This window comes from Oncorhynchus gorbuscha, linkage group LG20 (genome assembly GCF_021184085.1).
Source record: "Oncorhynchus gorbuscha isolate QuinsamMale2020 ecotype Even-year linkage group LG20, OgorEven_v1.0, whole genome shotgun sequence".
Lineage (NCBI taxonomy): Eukaryota > Metazoa > Chordata > Actinopteri > Salmoniformes > Salmonidae > Oncorhynchus > Oncorhynchus gorbuscha.
Window position 1 is genome coordinate 12,231,670 of NC_060192.1, and position 14,929 is coordinate 12,246,598.

General features: G+C 45.0%; 1 protein-coding gene across 4 annotated transcripts in view; it reads right to left on the reverse strand.

Moving 5' to 3' along the window:
- The window catches only part of LOC124007412 (transitional endoplasmic reticulum ATPase-like), a 68,270-nt gene that overhangs the window by 37,708 nt on the left and 15,633 nt on the right, over positions 1-14,929 (reverse strand). For all 4 annotated transcript variants that reach the window (XR_006833922.1, XM_046317945.1, XM_046317947.1 and 1 more), the window contains 3 exons: positions 1,831-1,939; positions 1,287-1,459; positions 1,025-1,167 (listed from right to left, as the gene is read on the reverse strand). Coding sequence is in view for 3 of the 4 variants with exons in the window: in XM_046317945.1 (XP_046173901.1) it covers positions 1,025-1,167; positions 1,287-1,459; positions 1,831-1,939 (425 nt within the window). In the remaining variant the exon portion in view is untranslated. The remainder of the gene's footprint in view (positions 1-1,024; positions 1,168-1,286; positions 1,460-1,830; positions 1,940-14,929) is intronic.

The following is a 14,929-nucleotide window of genomic DNA, read 5'->3' on the forward strand; positions in this document are numbered from 1 at the left end:
AGTCCGGCTGGAACATTAATTAAGTTTTCTGTTAAAAATATCCTAAAGATTGATTCAATACTTAGTTTGGCATGTTTCTACGGGCTGTAATGGAACTTTTTAAAACTTTTCTTCCGACGTCCGGCGCGACCTGAACGCGCTTTTGGATTTGTTTACCAAACGCCCTAACAAAAGAAGATATTTGGACATAACTGATGGATATTATCAAACAAGTCAAACATTTATGGTGGAACTGGCATTCTGGGAGTGCATTCTGATGAAGATCAAAGGTAAGTGAATATTTCAAATGCTATTTCTGAGTAAATATTGACTACCCAATATGGCAGGTATCTTTTTGGCTGCTTTGTTGTCTAAAGGCTGTACTCAGATTATTGCATGGTTTGCTTTCTCCGTAAAGGTTTTTGAAATCTGACACATTAAGGAGGAGTTTATCTAAAGTTCCATGTATAATAGTCATATCTTTATCAATGTTTATTATGAATATTTCTGTAATTTGATGTGGGTCTCTGCACAATCACCGCATGTTTTAGAACTACTGAACGTAACACGCCAATGTAAACTCCGATTTGTTTTATATAAATATGAACTTTATCAAACAAAACATACATGTATTGTGTAACATGAAGTCCTATGAGTGTCATCTGATGAAGATCAAAAGGTTATTGAATCATTTTCTTTATTTCTGCTTTTTGTGACTCCGCTCTTTGGCTGGAAAAATGGCTGTGTTTTTCTGTGGCTTGGTGGTGACCTAACATAATCGTTTGTAGTGCTTTCGCTGTAAATCCTTTTTGAAATCAGACACTGTGGCTGGATTAACGAGAATTGTATCTTTAAATGGTGTAAAATACTTGTATGCTTGAGGAATTTTAATTATGAGATTTTTGTTGTCTTGAATTTGGCGCCCTGCACTTTCACTGGCTGTTCCGGGGGGGGTTCAGCTAACGGAACGGTCCTAGACAGGTTAAACATTTTCTCACATTTGTTGCCTACTGAAAACACCCCATGTTATCCTCTGAATCAGTACCTTTCCTGATGGGCCTGTAGGCCTCCAGGAAGTAGGGCTTGAGGTAGACCTCAAACAGGTTCCCTGTGATCCCTTCTACAGTGTCATCGATGGGCAGAACATGGATCCGTTTCCCGTACTTCACATCTGGGCAGGGCTGAATACTGTGTGATCACAAAAGGAACTAATTATGCCATGGCTTTACTGTACAGTATGAAGGAGCTGCGGTCTGGTTCCCCACATCATACTGCATCGATGCCAAAGTTCTCCAGTTCTATCTCACCTGATGACATCTCCCAGGCGGACTCTCAGGTTGTTGCGGACCACTCTGTTCATGCGGACCTTCTCGTCGGAGCAGGTGTCATCAGAGAGCACGATGCATACCGTCTCCCGTCTCTTCTTTCCTTTCATCAGCACTGTGTCTCCCCTGAACAGCTGCAACTCATCCATCTTTGCCTAGGGTGGGGCAGGAAATAGTGGTCCTTCTGTAGCTCAGTTGGTAGAGCATGGCACTTGTAATGCCAGGGTAGTGGGTTCGATTCCCGGGACCACCCATACATAGAATGTATGCACACATGACTGTAAGTCGCTTTGGATAAAAGCGTCTGCTAAATGGCATATTATTATTATTTTTATTATTTAGGAATTAGTCAGACACGGAATCCTACTGATATAGTATAGAACCTTGAACAGGGAATATAACTGCAATACAGCCTGCACAACATGAATGAGTGAGTTACTGGTGAAATAATATTGTAGTACTCAGTGCAGGCAAGGGGTTCACTAAGATGTCCCTGCCCCATTCAGTCGCACCACCAATGCCTCACCTGAGACAGAGAAACCACACTGTTGTCCTCATTGAGAGATTCATCCACAACCAACCGGTTGGGCCTGGTCTTCTGCTTTAAAATCGCTGTGGATAGATCATTTTTCGATCTGAGGGAAAATCAAAGAGATTGTAAATGTATATGATTGCAAGATGTAACATACTTCAAAATACATTGAACCTGGGAATATATAGACAGCAGAAATTTCCAACAGTCAGCTAGCTGTCTAAGAGACAAACGGGTTTCTTTATTCAGATTTTTAAAATTAGGATCCAAATAAGTCGACGCCAATGGTGACCGCTAGTCTTTCTGTGGTCCAACATAACGAGAAATACATTAAAGACAACTCACATACATTTAAAACATTGACAAACATTTCAGACTTACATAAAAAAATGACTAAAAGAATAGTAATGTGTGCGTGTGTGTGTTACAGTGTGTGTGTGTACACGCATCTATTAGTTACACATACATGTCAGTACATACACACAAAAATGAGTTCACATGGGGGAAAGGTGTTCTGCCTTGATGTGTTGCTTTATTTGTTTTAAAACCAGGTTTGCTGTTCACTCGCACTATATGAGATGGCTCTATGTAATATTGTATGCTTTCTTGAATTTATTCTGGACCTAGGGACTGTGAAGAAATTTGGAATTTAACACATACATTTCTCACAAAAACAAGAATTGATGCATGCAGTCAATCTCTCCTCTACTTTGAGCCAAGAGACCGAGAAGCATACTATTGATATTAGCCCTCTGTGTACATTGAAGGGCAAGGCGTGCTGCTCTCTTCTGGACCAGCTGCAGTTTCTCTAGGTCCTTCTTTGGAGGACTTGACCATACCAATGGGGAATAGTTATGATTAGATCAAACTAGAGCCTGTAAGACTTGTTTGGTTGACTGTGGTGTTAAAAATGCTGAGCATCTCTTTATCACAGACGGACCTCTCCCCATCTTTAAAACAATTGAAGCAATATGCCTTAAACATGAAAATGTATAGGATGTCCAAAGTTTTTTTACTAAAAGGGTAAAATAATGTAAATTGTGTATTGTAATCCTCTAAGAAACCAATGGTCCAATCCTCATGTCTCTATCATAATCCGTGCAAAATGTATTGGAGTTTATACCCTTGTACTGTAGGATGGTCAGGATTAGGGTGACCATGGCAGCAGCTACTCTTCCTGGGCTTCAGCAAAATTAAGGCAGTTATAGAATTATAAAAACATCAAGTAACATTACAATACATTCAGAACAGATGTCACAACACATTAAGTGTGCCCCCTCAGGCCCCTACTCTACAACACAAAATCCATGTTGTAGAAAAGGCCCATGGAGTTGGTGGAATACTCCTTTAATTCATTGCCATTTACTCAGCTGGGCCAGGGGCGCTTTAGAGTGTCTGCTAAATGACTTAAATGTAAATGTAATTAGGTCAGGTGGAAATGTCCGACAGATCTCAACTCCATAAAAGGAGGAAATTGCCATCGCCTGATCTCGCTGCTTTCTCTTCCTTAACTCCATCTGATCCAGAAGTTCTGTGCGTCCATGAATCCACACTACCCAGTAAATATACCACTTTATGGTTAAAGGAATTCCTGCCTCAGTCTCATACATTCCTCTGTCACCTGACACGTGACCACCTGTTCACCTTCACTGTCAGTCATCCTACCTGTCCAGCTACCCACACAGATTTCACTAATCTTTCAATGGTCCTTTGAGCCGGATGATGACTGAACCAAAGACAGGTGAAAAGGAAATGGAGGCGGAGAGGGAAGAATTGTCTCCACTGGAAGGAAGAAGAGAGGAGGAGAGAGCAGCTGAGGGAAAGGTCTTGGAACAAAGGAAATATCCAGGAGCTAAGCCTAAAGCAACAAAGGCTTCATCCTCAACCACCAGCAGCACCAGAAGAACCAGGCAAGCACCTGGTTATCTTAAGGATTATGTGGTCGAGTTTCCGACATCAAAGGGCAAGCCCACCAGAGCTCAAAGAGTTGATGGATCAACTATATGTTTCAGCCATCAACCATCCCCTCTGAGCCAAGGACCGGAAACTGCTTTGGAGCAGGAAAGTGGTCTACGTGAAGAACCTATGGAGGAGGTAACTCCCACTGCACAGGTCGACCAGCTTCCAGAGGCAGACTCCGCTCACCCCTTAACTAATGGGAAATCGTCGAAGCACTCTAGACGGAGTGGGAGTTCGACCACTGGGTACCCCTTTGGAAGTGGCCATGGCAGCCACCATTCACTAGCCCTCAGCGATTCACAGACCGCTGTCCTACAAGAGAGGATGAAACTATTAGCTTTGGAGGAAATTGAGCGTCAGATTGAGGAGGAACGACACGAACGATGTCACCAATTGGATGTGCAGACCCGTAGAGCTCTACAGGAAAGGGAATTCATTGCCAAGGACCTGGCACAGCAACGACGGCACCGTCAAGCCAGAAGGGAATTAGAGGACGCACGGATGGTCTCATCCTTCCTGGAGAAGAACGAACAGGGAGTTGACCTGACCACCCTTCCACATGGACCTGAACTGTCTGCCTTTCTTTCCCAATCTGCCCCTCTGGTACAGCATGGCACACAGTCCTCGGAGGCTCCGGGGTCAACAGCCAACACGGAGCACGGGAGACGGGCCGCTCCGCCGCGCTATGCCAGTGACACAAGTTAGCATTCCTCCATCTGGACAAAGCATCACTCCTTCGCCTTTCCGCCAATTACCAACCGAGGCAAATCGTTTCTTTCGTCCAGGGCCAGGCCAGTCCGCAAACAACAGGTCGGAGGGCTCTCGCCCAATTCCGCCTGCCACAAATGGAGGGTCTGGGACAGTAGGTGACCGGCCCAATGAGGCCACAGTGGGCTCATCAGAAGTCCCGGGTTTATCCTTCACGCAACCAGAAGGAGCCAACATTATGAAACTTCTAGTAGCCTCAGCCTATGGAATTCCCAGACCCAAACTGCCATACTTTGAAAATGGAAAGGAGAGTGAATTTGTCCTTTTGGAAATGGCATTGGGGAGTCTACTGGGTATTCACGGTCATCTGTCAGAACGCTACAAATACCAAGTACTAATGGATCATTTGCGGTTTCCCAGTGCATACAGGCTGGCCCAATCATTTATGCACTCCGCAACACCATACACGACAGCTCTCCAGGCCCTGAAGGCGAGTTATGATGAGCGGCTTCTCCACCCAGGGCCAGAGAGGGTCTATCTGGAGATGAGGCGGAAGTACTGGATAATTGGAGGACGAGGAGCCATTCGTAAGCACCAATACGCCTGCGTAGAATGTCAGAGATGGCGGGCCGGAGCTACGGTGCCCAAAATGGCAGATTTACCCCCTGCTCGCTTGCGCCTCCTTAAACCACCCTTCTGGTCAACAGGAGTAGATTGCTTTGGCCCCTTGATGATCAAGTTAGGTCGTTGTGTGGAAAAGCGCTGGGGCATTCTATTCAAGTGTTTGACAACCAGATGTGTCCACCTGGACCTACTGGAGAGTTTGGATACGGAAGCCTTCCTCATGGCCCTAAGGCGGTTTATCTCCCGACGGGGGAAACCCTACGAGATCCTGGCTGACAGAGGTACGAACTTCAAGGCAGGAGAAGCCAGGTTGGAGGAAGCCTTCCAAGCCATGGAACCCAGTCTCCAGGATCAGCTGATGGACCAACAAATCTCATTCAAATTTAACCCTCCAGGCGCTCCTCATTTTGGAGGAACATGGGAGCGAGAGATCAAATCTGTAAAGACGGCCTTACGAGTCGTGCTAGGGGACCAAACTGTCACTGAAACTGTCTTGAGGACTGTCCTGATAGAGGTGGAAGGGATTCTGAACTCCAAACCCTTGGGATATCTCTCTGCAGACATCGTTGACCCCGATCCGGTTACACCGAATATGCTCTTGATGGGACGCCGAGATGCGTCACTTCCTCAAGCCATGTATGCTGATACCAACCTCGTAGGCAGACGCCGGTGGCGACACAGCCAAATCTTAGCTGACCATTTTTGGGCCCGACTCATTCGGGATTACCTACCAAGTCTACAGCACAGAGGGAAATGGCGGAGAGAAATGGCCAGCCTGGAAACTGGCCAAGTAGTAATGATGGTGGACCCTCAGCTGCCTCGAGCCTCCTGGCCGGTGGGCCGTATAACTAAGACCATGCCTGGGATCGATGGTCGTGTTAGATCAGTGGAGATCCAAGTGAAGAACCGGACATATATCCGGCCAGTTGCCCGACTGATTCCTCTCCCTGAGATGACAGAGGACGGGGAGCAATGAGCCTTTTTTGAGGAGTGTGGAATTTAACAAATTTCCGGGGTGGCTGTAGAAAAGGCCCATGGAGTTGGTGGAATACTCCTTTAATTCATTGCCATTTACTCAGCTGGGCCAGGGGCGCTTTAATTAGGTCAGGTGGAAATGTCCGACAGATCTCAACTCCATAAAAGGAGGAAATTGCCATCGCCTGATCTCGCTGCTTTCTCTTCCTTAACTCCATCTGATCCAGAAGTTCTGTGCGTCCATGAATCCACACTACCCAGTAAATATACCACTTTATGGTTAAAGGAATTCCTGCCTCAGTCTCATACATTCCTCTGTCACCTGACACGTGACCACCTGTTCACCTTCACTGTCAGTCATCCTACCTGTCCAGCTACCCACACAGATTTCACTAATCTTTCACATGTGTGTGTGTGTATAGTGCGTATGTTGTTATTGTGTGTGTGTGTGTGTGTGTGTGTGTGTGTGTGTGTGTGTGTGTGTGTGTGTGTGTGTGTGTGTGCTTATGCCTGTTGGTGTTGCTTCACAGTCCCTGCTGTTCCATAAGGTGCATTTGTATCTACTTTGTTTTTTATCAAACTTTACTGCTTGGAGGCCAAAGAAAAAACATTGCATTGCATCAGCTAGGCTGAATTCTGTGCAGGAATTAAGGCTACTACCTACCCGACAGGCTCACTTTCCAGTTGAACTCATCTTTTTTCTCAAATCCGCGGGACATAAAACAATCGAGGTAAGATGATATCGATTTTGAAACATGAAATGTAGTAGGCTACTTTAATATGCGCTTTTCAAATTAATTCAAAATTCCAGTTTTTTTCGAAGATTTCTCACAAAAACAAGCACTGCGCATATACCAAGCTTTTTATTTCCAAAGCCTTTTACATTTAATTCAACTTGTGTCACACTAGTTTTGCAACCCACGGAAACAACTTCGAAGACCACAAAATGTCCTAAGGTTTAAACGGGCGGGTTCCGTTAAAAAGAGGTAATAATTATTAAAATTCCACGTGGAATCAGGGAGTCCAACCAATACACAGATCCCAATCTGTTGAGTCCAAAAAAACTATTATTGGGCCAATTGTGTGCCGCCATATGGGACCCAATCACAGACGAATGTGATGCAGCCTGGAATAGAGGTCGACTGATTATGATTTTTCAATGCTGATACCAATTATTGGAGGACCAAAAAAAAGCATATATACACTGCTCAAAAAAATAAAAGGGAACACTAAAATAACGCATCCTAGATCTGAATGAATAAAATATTCTTATTAAAATACTTTTTTCTTTACATAGTTGAATGTGCTGACAACAAAATCACACAAAAATGGAAATGGAAATTTGATCAATGGAAATCAAATTTATCAACCCATGGAGGTCTGGATTTGGAGTCACACTCAAACTTAAAGTTGAAAACCACACTACAGGCTGATCCAACTTTGATGTAATGTCCTTAAAACAAGTCCAAATGAGGCTCAGTAGTGCGTGTGGCCTCCACGTGCCTGTATGACCTCCCTATAACGCCTGGGCATGCTCCTGATGAGGTGGCGGATGGTCTCCTGAGGGATCTCCTCCCAATCCTGGACTAAAGCATCCGCCAACTCCTGGACAGTCTGTGGTGCAACGTGACGTTGGGGGATGGAGCGAGACATGATGTCCCAGAAATGCTCAATTGGATTCAGGTCTGTGGAACGGGCGGGCCAGTCCATAGCATCAGTGCCTTCCTCTTGCAGGAACTGCTGACACATTCCAGCCACATGAGGTCTAGCATGGTCTTGCATTAGGAGGAACCCAGGGCCAACCGCACCAGCGTATGGTCTCAGAAGCGGTCTGAGGATCTCATCTCGGTACCTAATGGCAGTCAGGCTACCTCTGGCGAGCACATGGAGGGCTGTGCGGCCCCCCAAAGAAATGCCACCCCACACCATGACTGACCCACCGCCAAACCGGTCATGCTGGAGGATGTTGCAGGCAGCAAGAATGTTCTCCACGGCGTCTCCAGACTCTGTCACGCCTGTCACATGTGCTCAGTGTGAACCTGCTTTCATCTGTTACGAGCACAGGGCGCCAGTGGCGAATTTGCCAATCTTGGTGTTCTCTGGCAAATGCCAAACGTCCTGCATGGTGTTGGACTGTATAAAGCACAACCCCCACCTGTGGACGTCGGGCCCTCATACCACCCTCATGGAGTCTGTTTCTGACCGTTTGAGCAGACACATGCACATTTGTGGCTTGCTGGAGGTCATTTTGCAGGGCTCTGGCAGTGCTCCTTCTGCTCCTCCTTGCACAAAGGCAGAGGTAGCAGTCCTGCAGCTGGGTTGTTGCCCTCCTACGGCCTCCTCCACGTCTCCTGATGTACTGGCCTGTCTCCTGGTAGCGCCTCCATGCTCTGGACACTACGCTGACAGACACAGCAAACCTTCTTGCCACAGACATTTACATTTACATTTACATTTAAGTCATTTAGCAGACGCTCTTATCCAGAGCGACTTACAAATTGGTGCATTCACCTTATGACATCCAGTGGAACAGCCACTTTACAATAGTGCATCTAAATCTTTTAAGGGGGGTGAGAAGGATTACTTTATCCTATCCTAGGTATTCCTTAAAGAGGTGAGGTTTCAGGTGTCTCCGGAAGGTGGTGATTGACTCCGCTGTCCTGGCGTCGTGAGGGAGTTTGTTCCACCATTGGGGAGCCAGAGCAGCGAACAGTTTTGACTGGGCTGAGCGGGAACTGTACTTCCTCAGTGGTAGGGAGGCGAGCAGGCCAGAGGTGGATGAACGCAGTGCCCTTATTTGGGTGTAGGGCCTGATCAGAGCCTGGAGGTACTGAGGTGCCGTTCCCCTCACAGCTCCGTAGGCAAGCACCATGGTCTTGTAGCGGATGCGAGCTTCAACTGGAGCCAGTGGAGAGAGCGGAGGAGCGGGGTGACGTGAGAGAACTTGGGAAGGTTGAACACTAGACGGGCTGCGGCGTTCTGGATGAGTTGTAGGGGTTTAATGGCACAGGCAGGGAGCCCAGCCAACAGCGAGTTGCAGTAATCCAGACGGGAGATGACAAGTGCCTGGATTAGGACCTGCGCCACTTCCTGTGTGAGGCAGGGTCGTACTCTGCGGATGTTGTAGAGCATGAACCTACAGGAACGGGCCACCGCCTTGATGTTAGTTGAGAACGACAGGGTGTTGTCCAGGATCACGCCAAGGTTCTTAGCGCTCTGGGAGGAAGACACAATGGAATTGTCAACCGTGATGGCGAGATCATGGAACGGGCAGTCCTTCCCCGGGAGGAAGAGCAGCTCCGTCTTGCCGAAGTTCAGCTTGAGGTGGTGATCCATCATCCACACTGATATGTCTGCCAGACATGCAGAGATGCGATTCGCCACCTGGTCATCAGAAGGGGGAAAGGAGAAGATTAATTGTGTGTCGTCTGCATAGCAATGATAGGAGAGACCATGTGAGGTTATGACAGAGCCAAGTGACTTGGTGTATAGCGAGAATAGGAGAGGGCCTAGAACAGAGGCCTGGGGGACACCAGTGGTGAGAGCGCGTGGTGAGGAGACAGATTCTCGCCACGCCACCTGGTAGGAGCGACCTGTCAGGTAGGACGCAATCCAAGCGTGGGCCGCGCCGGAGATGCCCAACTCGGAGAGGGTGGAGAGGAGGATCTGATGGTTCACAGTATCGAAGGCAGCCGATAGGTCTAGAAGGATGAGAGCAGAGGAGAGAGAGTTAGCTTTAGCGGTGCGGAGCGCCTCCGTGATACAGAGAAGAGCAGTCTCAGTTGAATGACTAGTCTTGAAACCTGACTGATTTGGATCAAGAAGGTCATTCTGAGAGAGATAGCGGGAGAGCTGACCAAGGACGGCACGTTCAACAGTTTTGGAGAGAAAAGAAAGAAGGGATACTGGTCTGTAGTTGTTGATATCGGAGGGATCGAGTGTAGGTTTTTTCAGAAGGGGTGCAACTCTCGCTCTCTTGAAGACGGAAGGGACGTAGCCAGCGGTCAGGGATAAGTTGATGAGCGAGGTGAGGTAAGGGAGAAGGTCTCCGGAAATGGTCTGGAGAAGAGAGGAGGGGATAGGGTCGAGCGGGCAGGTTGTTGGGCGGCCGGCCGTCACAAGACGCGAGATTTCATCTGGAGAGAGAGGGGAGAAAGAGGTCAGAGCACAGGGTAGGGCAGTGTGAGCAGAACCAGCGGTGTCGTTTGACTTAGCAAACGAGGATCGGATGTCGTCGACCTTTTCAAAATGGTTGACGAAGTCATCTGCAGAGAATTGATCGCATTGATGTGCCATCCTGGATGAGCTGCACTGCCTGAGCCACTTGTGTGAATTGTATAGACTCAGTCTCATGCTACCACTAGTGTGAAAGCACCGCCAGCATTCAAAAGTGACCAAAACATCAGCCAGGAAGCATAGGAACTGAGAAGTGGTCTGTGGTCACCAACTGCAGAAACACTCCTTTATTGGGGGTGTCTTGCTAATTGCCTATAATTTCCACCTGTTGTCTATTCCATTTGCACAACAGCATGTGAAATTTATTGTCAATCAGTGTTGCTTCCTAGGTGGACAGTGTGATTGACTTGGAGTTACATTGTGTTGTTTAACCTCTTAAGCCTAGCCCTGTTTACTGCCCCTTCTGGAGGAATTGGGTACCCATATAAAACAGGATAAATTTTTGTCAAAAGTTGCTAATATATGCATATAAAAAAATATTATCGAATAGAAGACTCTAAAGCTTCTAAAACCGTTTAAATTTTGTCTCTATGTAAAGCAGAAGTCTCAGGGCATGCATTCTCCCAAAATCTCTCGTCATGGAAAAAGTTGGCCCAACTTTGACGTCATCTTAAACGCCTTCCCAAACAACTACCGCTCTGGGAACAGTTCCTACGTGATCAGCGCGAAGCCTGCTTTCAATTGGGCTTCTCATGGTGACAATCGCGCGCTCACGAGACGTTGAGCGTGCCGAAAGGTCTCGGTCACGCGAAAAAAGTGTACGTTTATGCGCGCTCTGCTCCCCGCTCTCTCTTTTCTTCAGGATCAATTACAAGACGTGTGTGTTTCGCTTCGTCCTCACAATTGCTGTACACCTTTATAACATGTTAAAGCTTAATTATGAACATAGTTTGACAAGTTTACTCGACATATAATATATAATTGCGATGTTTTGGTGCGCATCCACTTGAATTTTGCCTCCATTTCGACCGAAAAGTGGCTATTTTGAGAACCGAAAGACGCAGACTTGAAAACTAAACGCTGTTTTGGTAAGTATAATCCCTTCCAGGTCTTTTGATGGAAGAACAGCAAAGGTAAGGGAATATTTATGTGTTAATTTTGGGTTTCTGTCGACTCCAAGATAGAGGAGGCATAATGATACATTTGGAGCGCCGACTCCTAGTATAGCCTAGTAAACGCAAACTGTAACATTAAAAATAAATGTAACACAGCGATTGCATTTAGAAGAAGTGTATCTTCCTATACATATGTAAAACATGCATATTTAGTCAAAGTTTATGATGTGTATTCCTTGTTAGCTGACGTTATCTGCCGGAGCCATTTCATTTCTCCTGACATTTTAGTAGCATTTTTTGAACGATGCGTCATTGTAAACAGAGATTTATGGATATATATTGCAGATTATTGAAAAAAAATGAATGTACTGTGTAACATGTTATATTACTGTCATCTGATGAAGATTTCAAAAGGTTAGTGAAATGATTTTTTTTTTAATCCTGCGTTTGTTGATTGCATATTTTTTCCTACTTGGCTATGCTAATGAGCTATGTCTGCGGTGGTGGTTTGACATAAATATGTGCTATGTTTTCGCCGTAAAACATTTTAGAAATCTGACTTGTTGCCTGGATTCACAACGAGTGTAGCTTTAATTCAATACCCTGCATGTGTATTTTAATGAACGTTTGAGTTTTAACTAATACTATTAGCATTTAGCTTGGCGCATTTGCATTTCCAGAGCTCTAGATGGGACGCCTGCGTGCCAGGTAGAAGCAAGAGGTTAAGTGTTCCCTTTATTTTTTTGAGCAGTGTATATACATTGTGTATTGATTTTAAGAAAGGCACTGATGTTTATGGTTAGGTAAATTGGTTCAACGACAGTGCTTTTTTTGCGAATGCGCTTGTTATATCACCTGTTTGGTGAAGTAGGCTGTGGTTCAATGATAAATTAACAGGCACCGCATTGATTACATGCAACGCAGGACAAGCTAGTTAAACTAGTAATATCATCAATCATGTGTAGTTAACTAGTGATTGTGTGAAAATTTTACAAGATAGGTTTACCTTGGCTCCTTGCTGCACTCGCGTAACAGGTGGTCAAGCCTGCCACGCAGTATCCTCGTGGAGTGTAATGTAACCGGCCATAATCGGTGTCCAAAAATGCTGATTACCGATTTTCAAGTTTTCATAACAATCGGTCCTGCCGATTAAATTGGTCGACCTCTAGCCCAGACTCCCAGTGTATCGTCTGCAAAGTTATTTCCGTGAAGTTGCAAAAAGCAAAATTAACATGACAAACTGAATTAAATGTATAAAGCTTCGAAAATAAAAAGCTTGCCTTACACTCAGTGCTCCATTGACATTTCACAGAGATAATGAATATCACATTAATATAAAAAGTGTATACTAAAATAGTACATGTCATGCCTCAAAATCTCTTACCTCTATTGTTTTATGTCATCTGGATTAGAGAAGAAAGAGGAGTTCAACGGTTAGCCTTAATTCTCGCACAGCATCCAATGATTTGGTCATCCTAAAATCTCCCAAAACTTTTTAACAGATGTGTTTTTTTGCGTTGATCTTAACTTTATTTTGTACATAATGTTTCCGCCATCGTTTCCTACAACCGAAAATATCTTCTGAACATCAGAACAGCCATCAGTTGCCTTAATTTGGATGAAGATTTCTACTTCAATGAGTTTGCGGTAAAGGACATACTGCTCAACCCCATACCAGGACCTAACCCTAGACCAGGCCCTAACCCCAGACACGCGGAATAGAAAGACACTGCGATATTGAGGCCAACGTGCAGGTACCCTGATGAAGCTACGGCAGAGAGTAAATAATCCGTCTCTACCCTCGGTTCTATTGACAAATGTATAGTCACTGGAGATTAAACTGGACAAACTGTTTGAGACTATCAATGCGACCTGAAGAACTGGAATATCCTATGTTTCTTGTAAACGTGGCTGAACAAGGACAATATTCTAGCTGGTTTTACTATGTATCGGCAGGACAGGATGACGGCGTCAGGTAAGCTCAAGGGGGGTGGTGTGGGTCTAATATTAAGCAAGTATCAAGGACCTGCTCGCCTTAGTTTGAATATCTCATGATAAGCTGCAGACCATAATATTTAACAAGAGACTTCATCAATATTTTTCGTAGCTGTCTATTTACCACCACAAACTGATGCTGGCACTAACACCAAATTCAACAAGCTGTATAGGGCCATAAGCGAAGCAGAAATAAATCTCACCCAGAGGTGGAGCTCCAAGTGGTCGGTGATTTTAATGCAGGAAAAACACATTTTAGTTTACCTCATTTCTACCAGCATGTCACTTGTGCAACTAGTAAAAAGTAGATCACCTTTAATCCACACACAGAGATGCATGCAAAGCTCTCCCTCTCCCTTCATTTGGCAAATATGACCCTAACTCGATCCTCCCGATTCCCGTTTACAATCAAAACAGGTGATGAAGCAGAACGATGAAGCGGATACTAAACTACAGATTTGAATTGTCACATGCACCGAATACAACACTTACAGTGAAATGCTTACTTACAAGCCCTTAACCAACAATTCAGTTTTATGAAAATACTGAGAAAAAGTAAAAGATAAGAAAAACAATTAAAGAGCAGCAGTAAATAACAATAGCGGGGCTATATACAGGGGTACAGGTTCTGAGTCAATGTGTCAATGCACAGCTTCGAGGTAGTTGAAGTCATTATGTACATGCAGGGAGGGTTATGAAAGTGGCTATGCATAGATGATAACAGAAAGTAGCAGCAGCGTAGGAGTGGGTGCAAATAGTCTGGGTAGCCATTTGATTAGCTGTTCAGGAATCTTATGGCTTGGGGGTAGAAGCTGTTTAGAAGCCTCTTGAACCTAGACGTGGCACTCCGGTACCGCGTACCGTGCGGTAGCAGAGAGAACAGTCTGACTTAGAAGGCTGGAGTCTTTAACATACCTTAAGGGAACATTTTGACATTCGCCATATGGTTAGTGAGAAAGTCCATATTGCAAATGTACAGTCCCTTACCAGACGTCCAAAAAAAGTTTGTAAAATTCGGAGGCGTCGTGCGACAGGGCCGGATCTATCGGGAAGTCAAACGAACTCTCGGACATTCGGTTTCCGTTTTATAAAATAATCAAATTTTGGTCATTTTTCCGCTGTCCCGGTAAATCCCACAAGAGGGCATAAGCAATCATATTGCAAATGTACAAAACATCACAAATCACAACGTGGCCTTATCTCCTAAACTGAAAATATTTTGAAGCCGAAACTTGGTGAGCATAGGTTTGGCATAATGGGCAGTTGGCCCCGAACAAGATGGCGTCTAGGCCTCAACGGTTTTTGAGTTATGGCCATTTTTATGGGATTAAAAAGGTCCAAAATGAAAATAGAGCAATAATTTTTCCGCTTCACGTCAAAGTCAAGGAGCCTCCGGTGTCAATAAAAAAAGAACCAGCCATTTATCTATCGTCATTTAAGAGAAATCGTACAATGTCAAATTGGTGATGTTCAAATATATATATATATTTTTTTTTTAAACAGTTACAGATCCAGTTGCAGGGTGTTCATACGAATCTTTT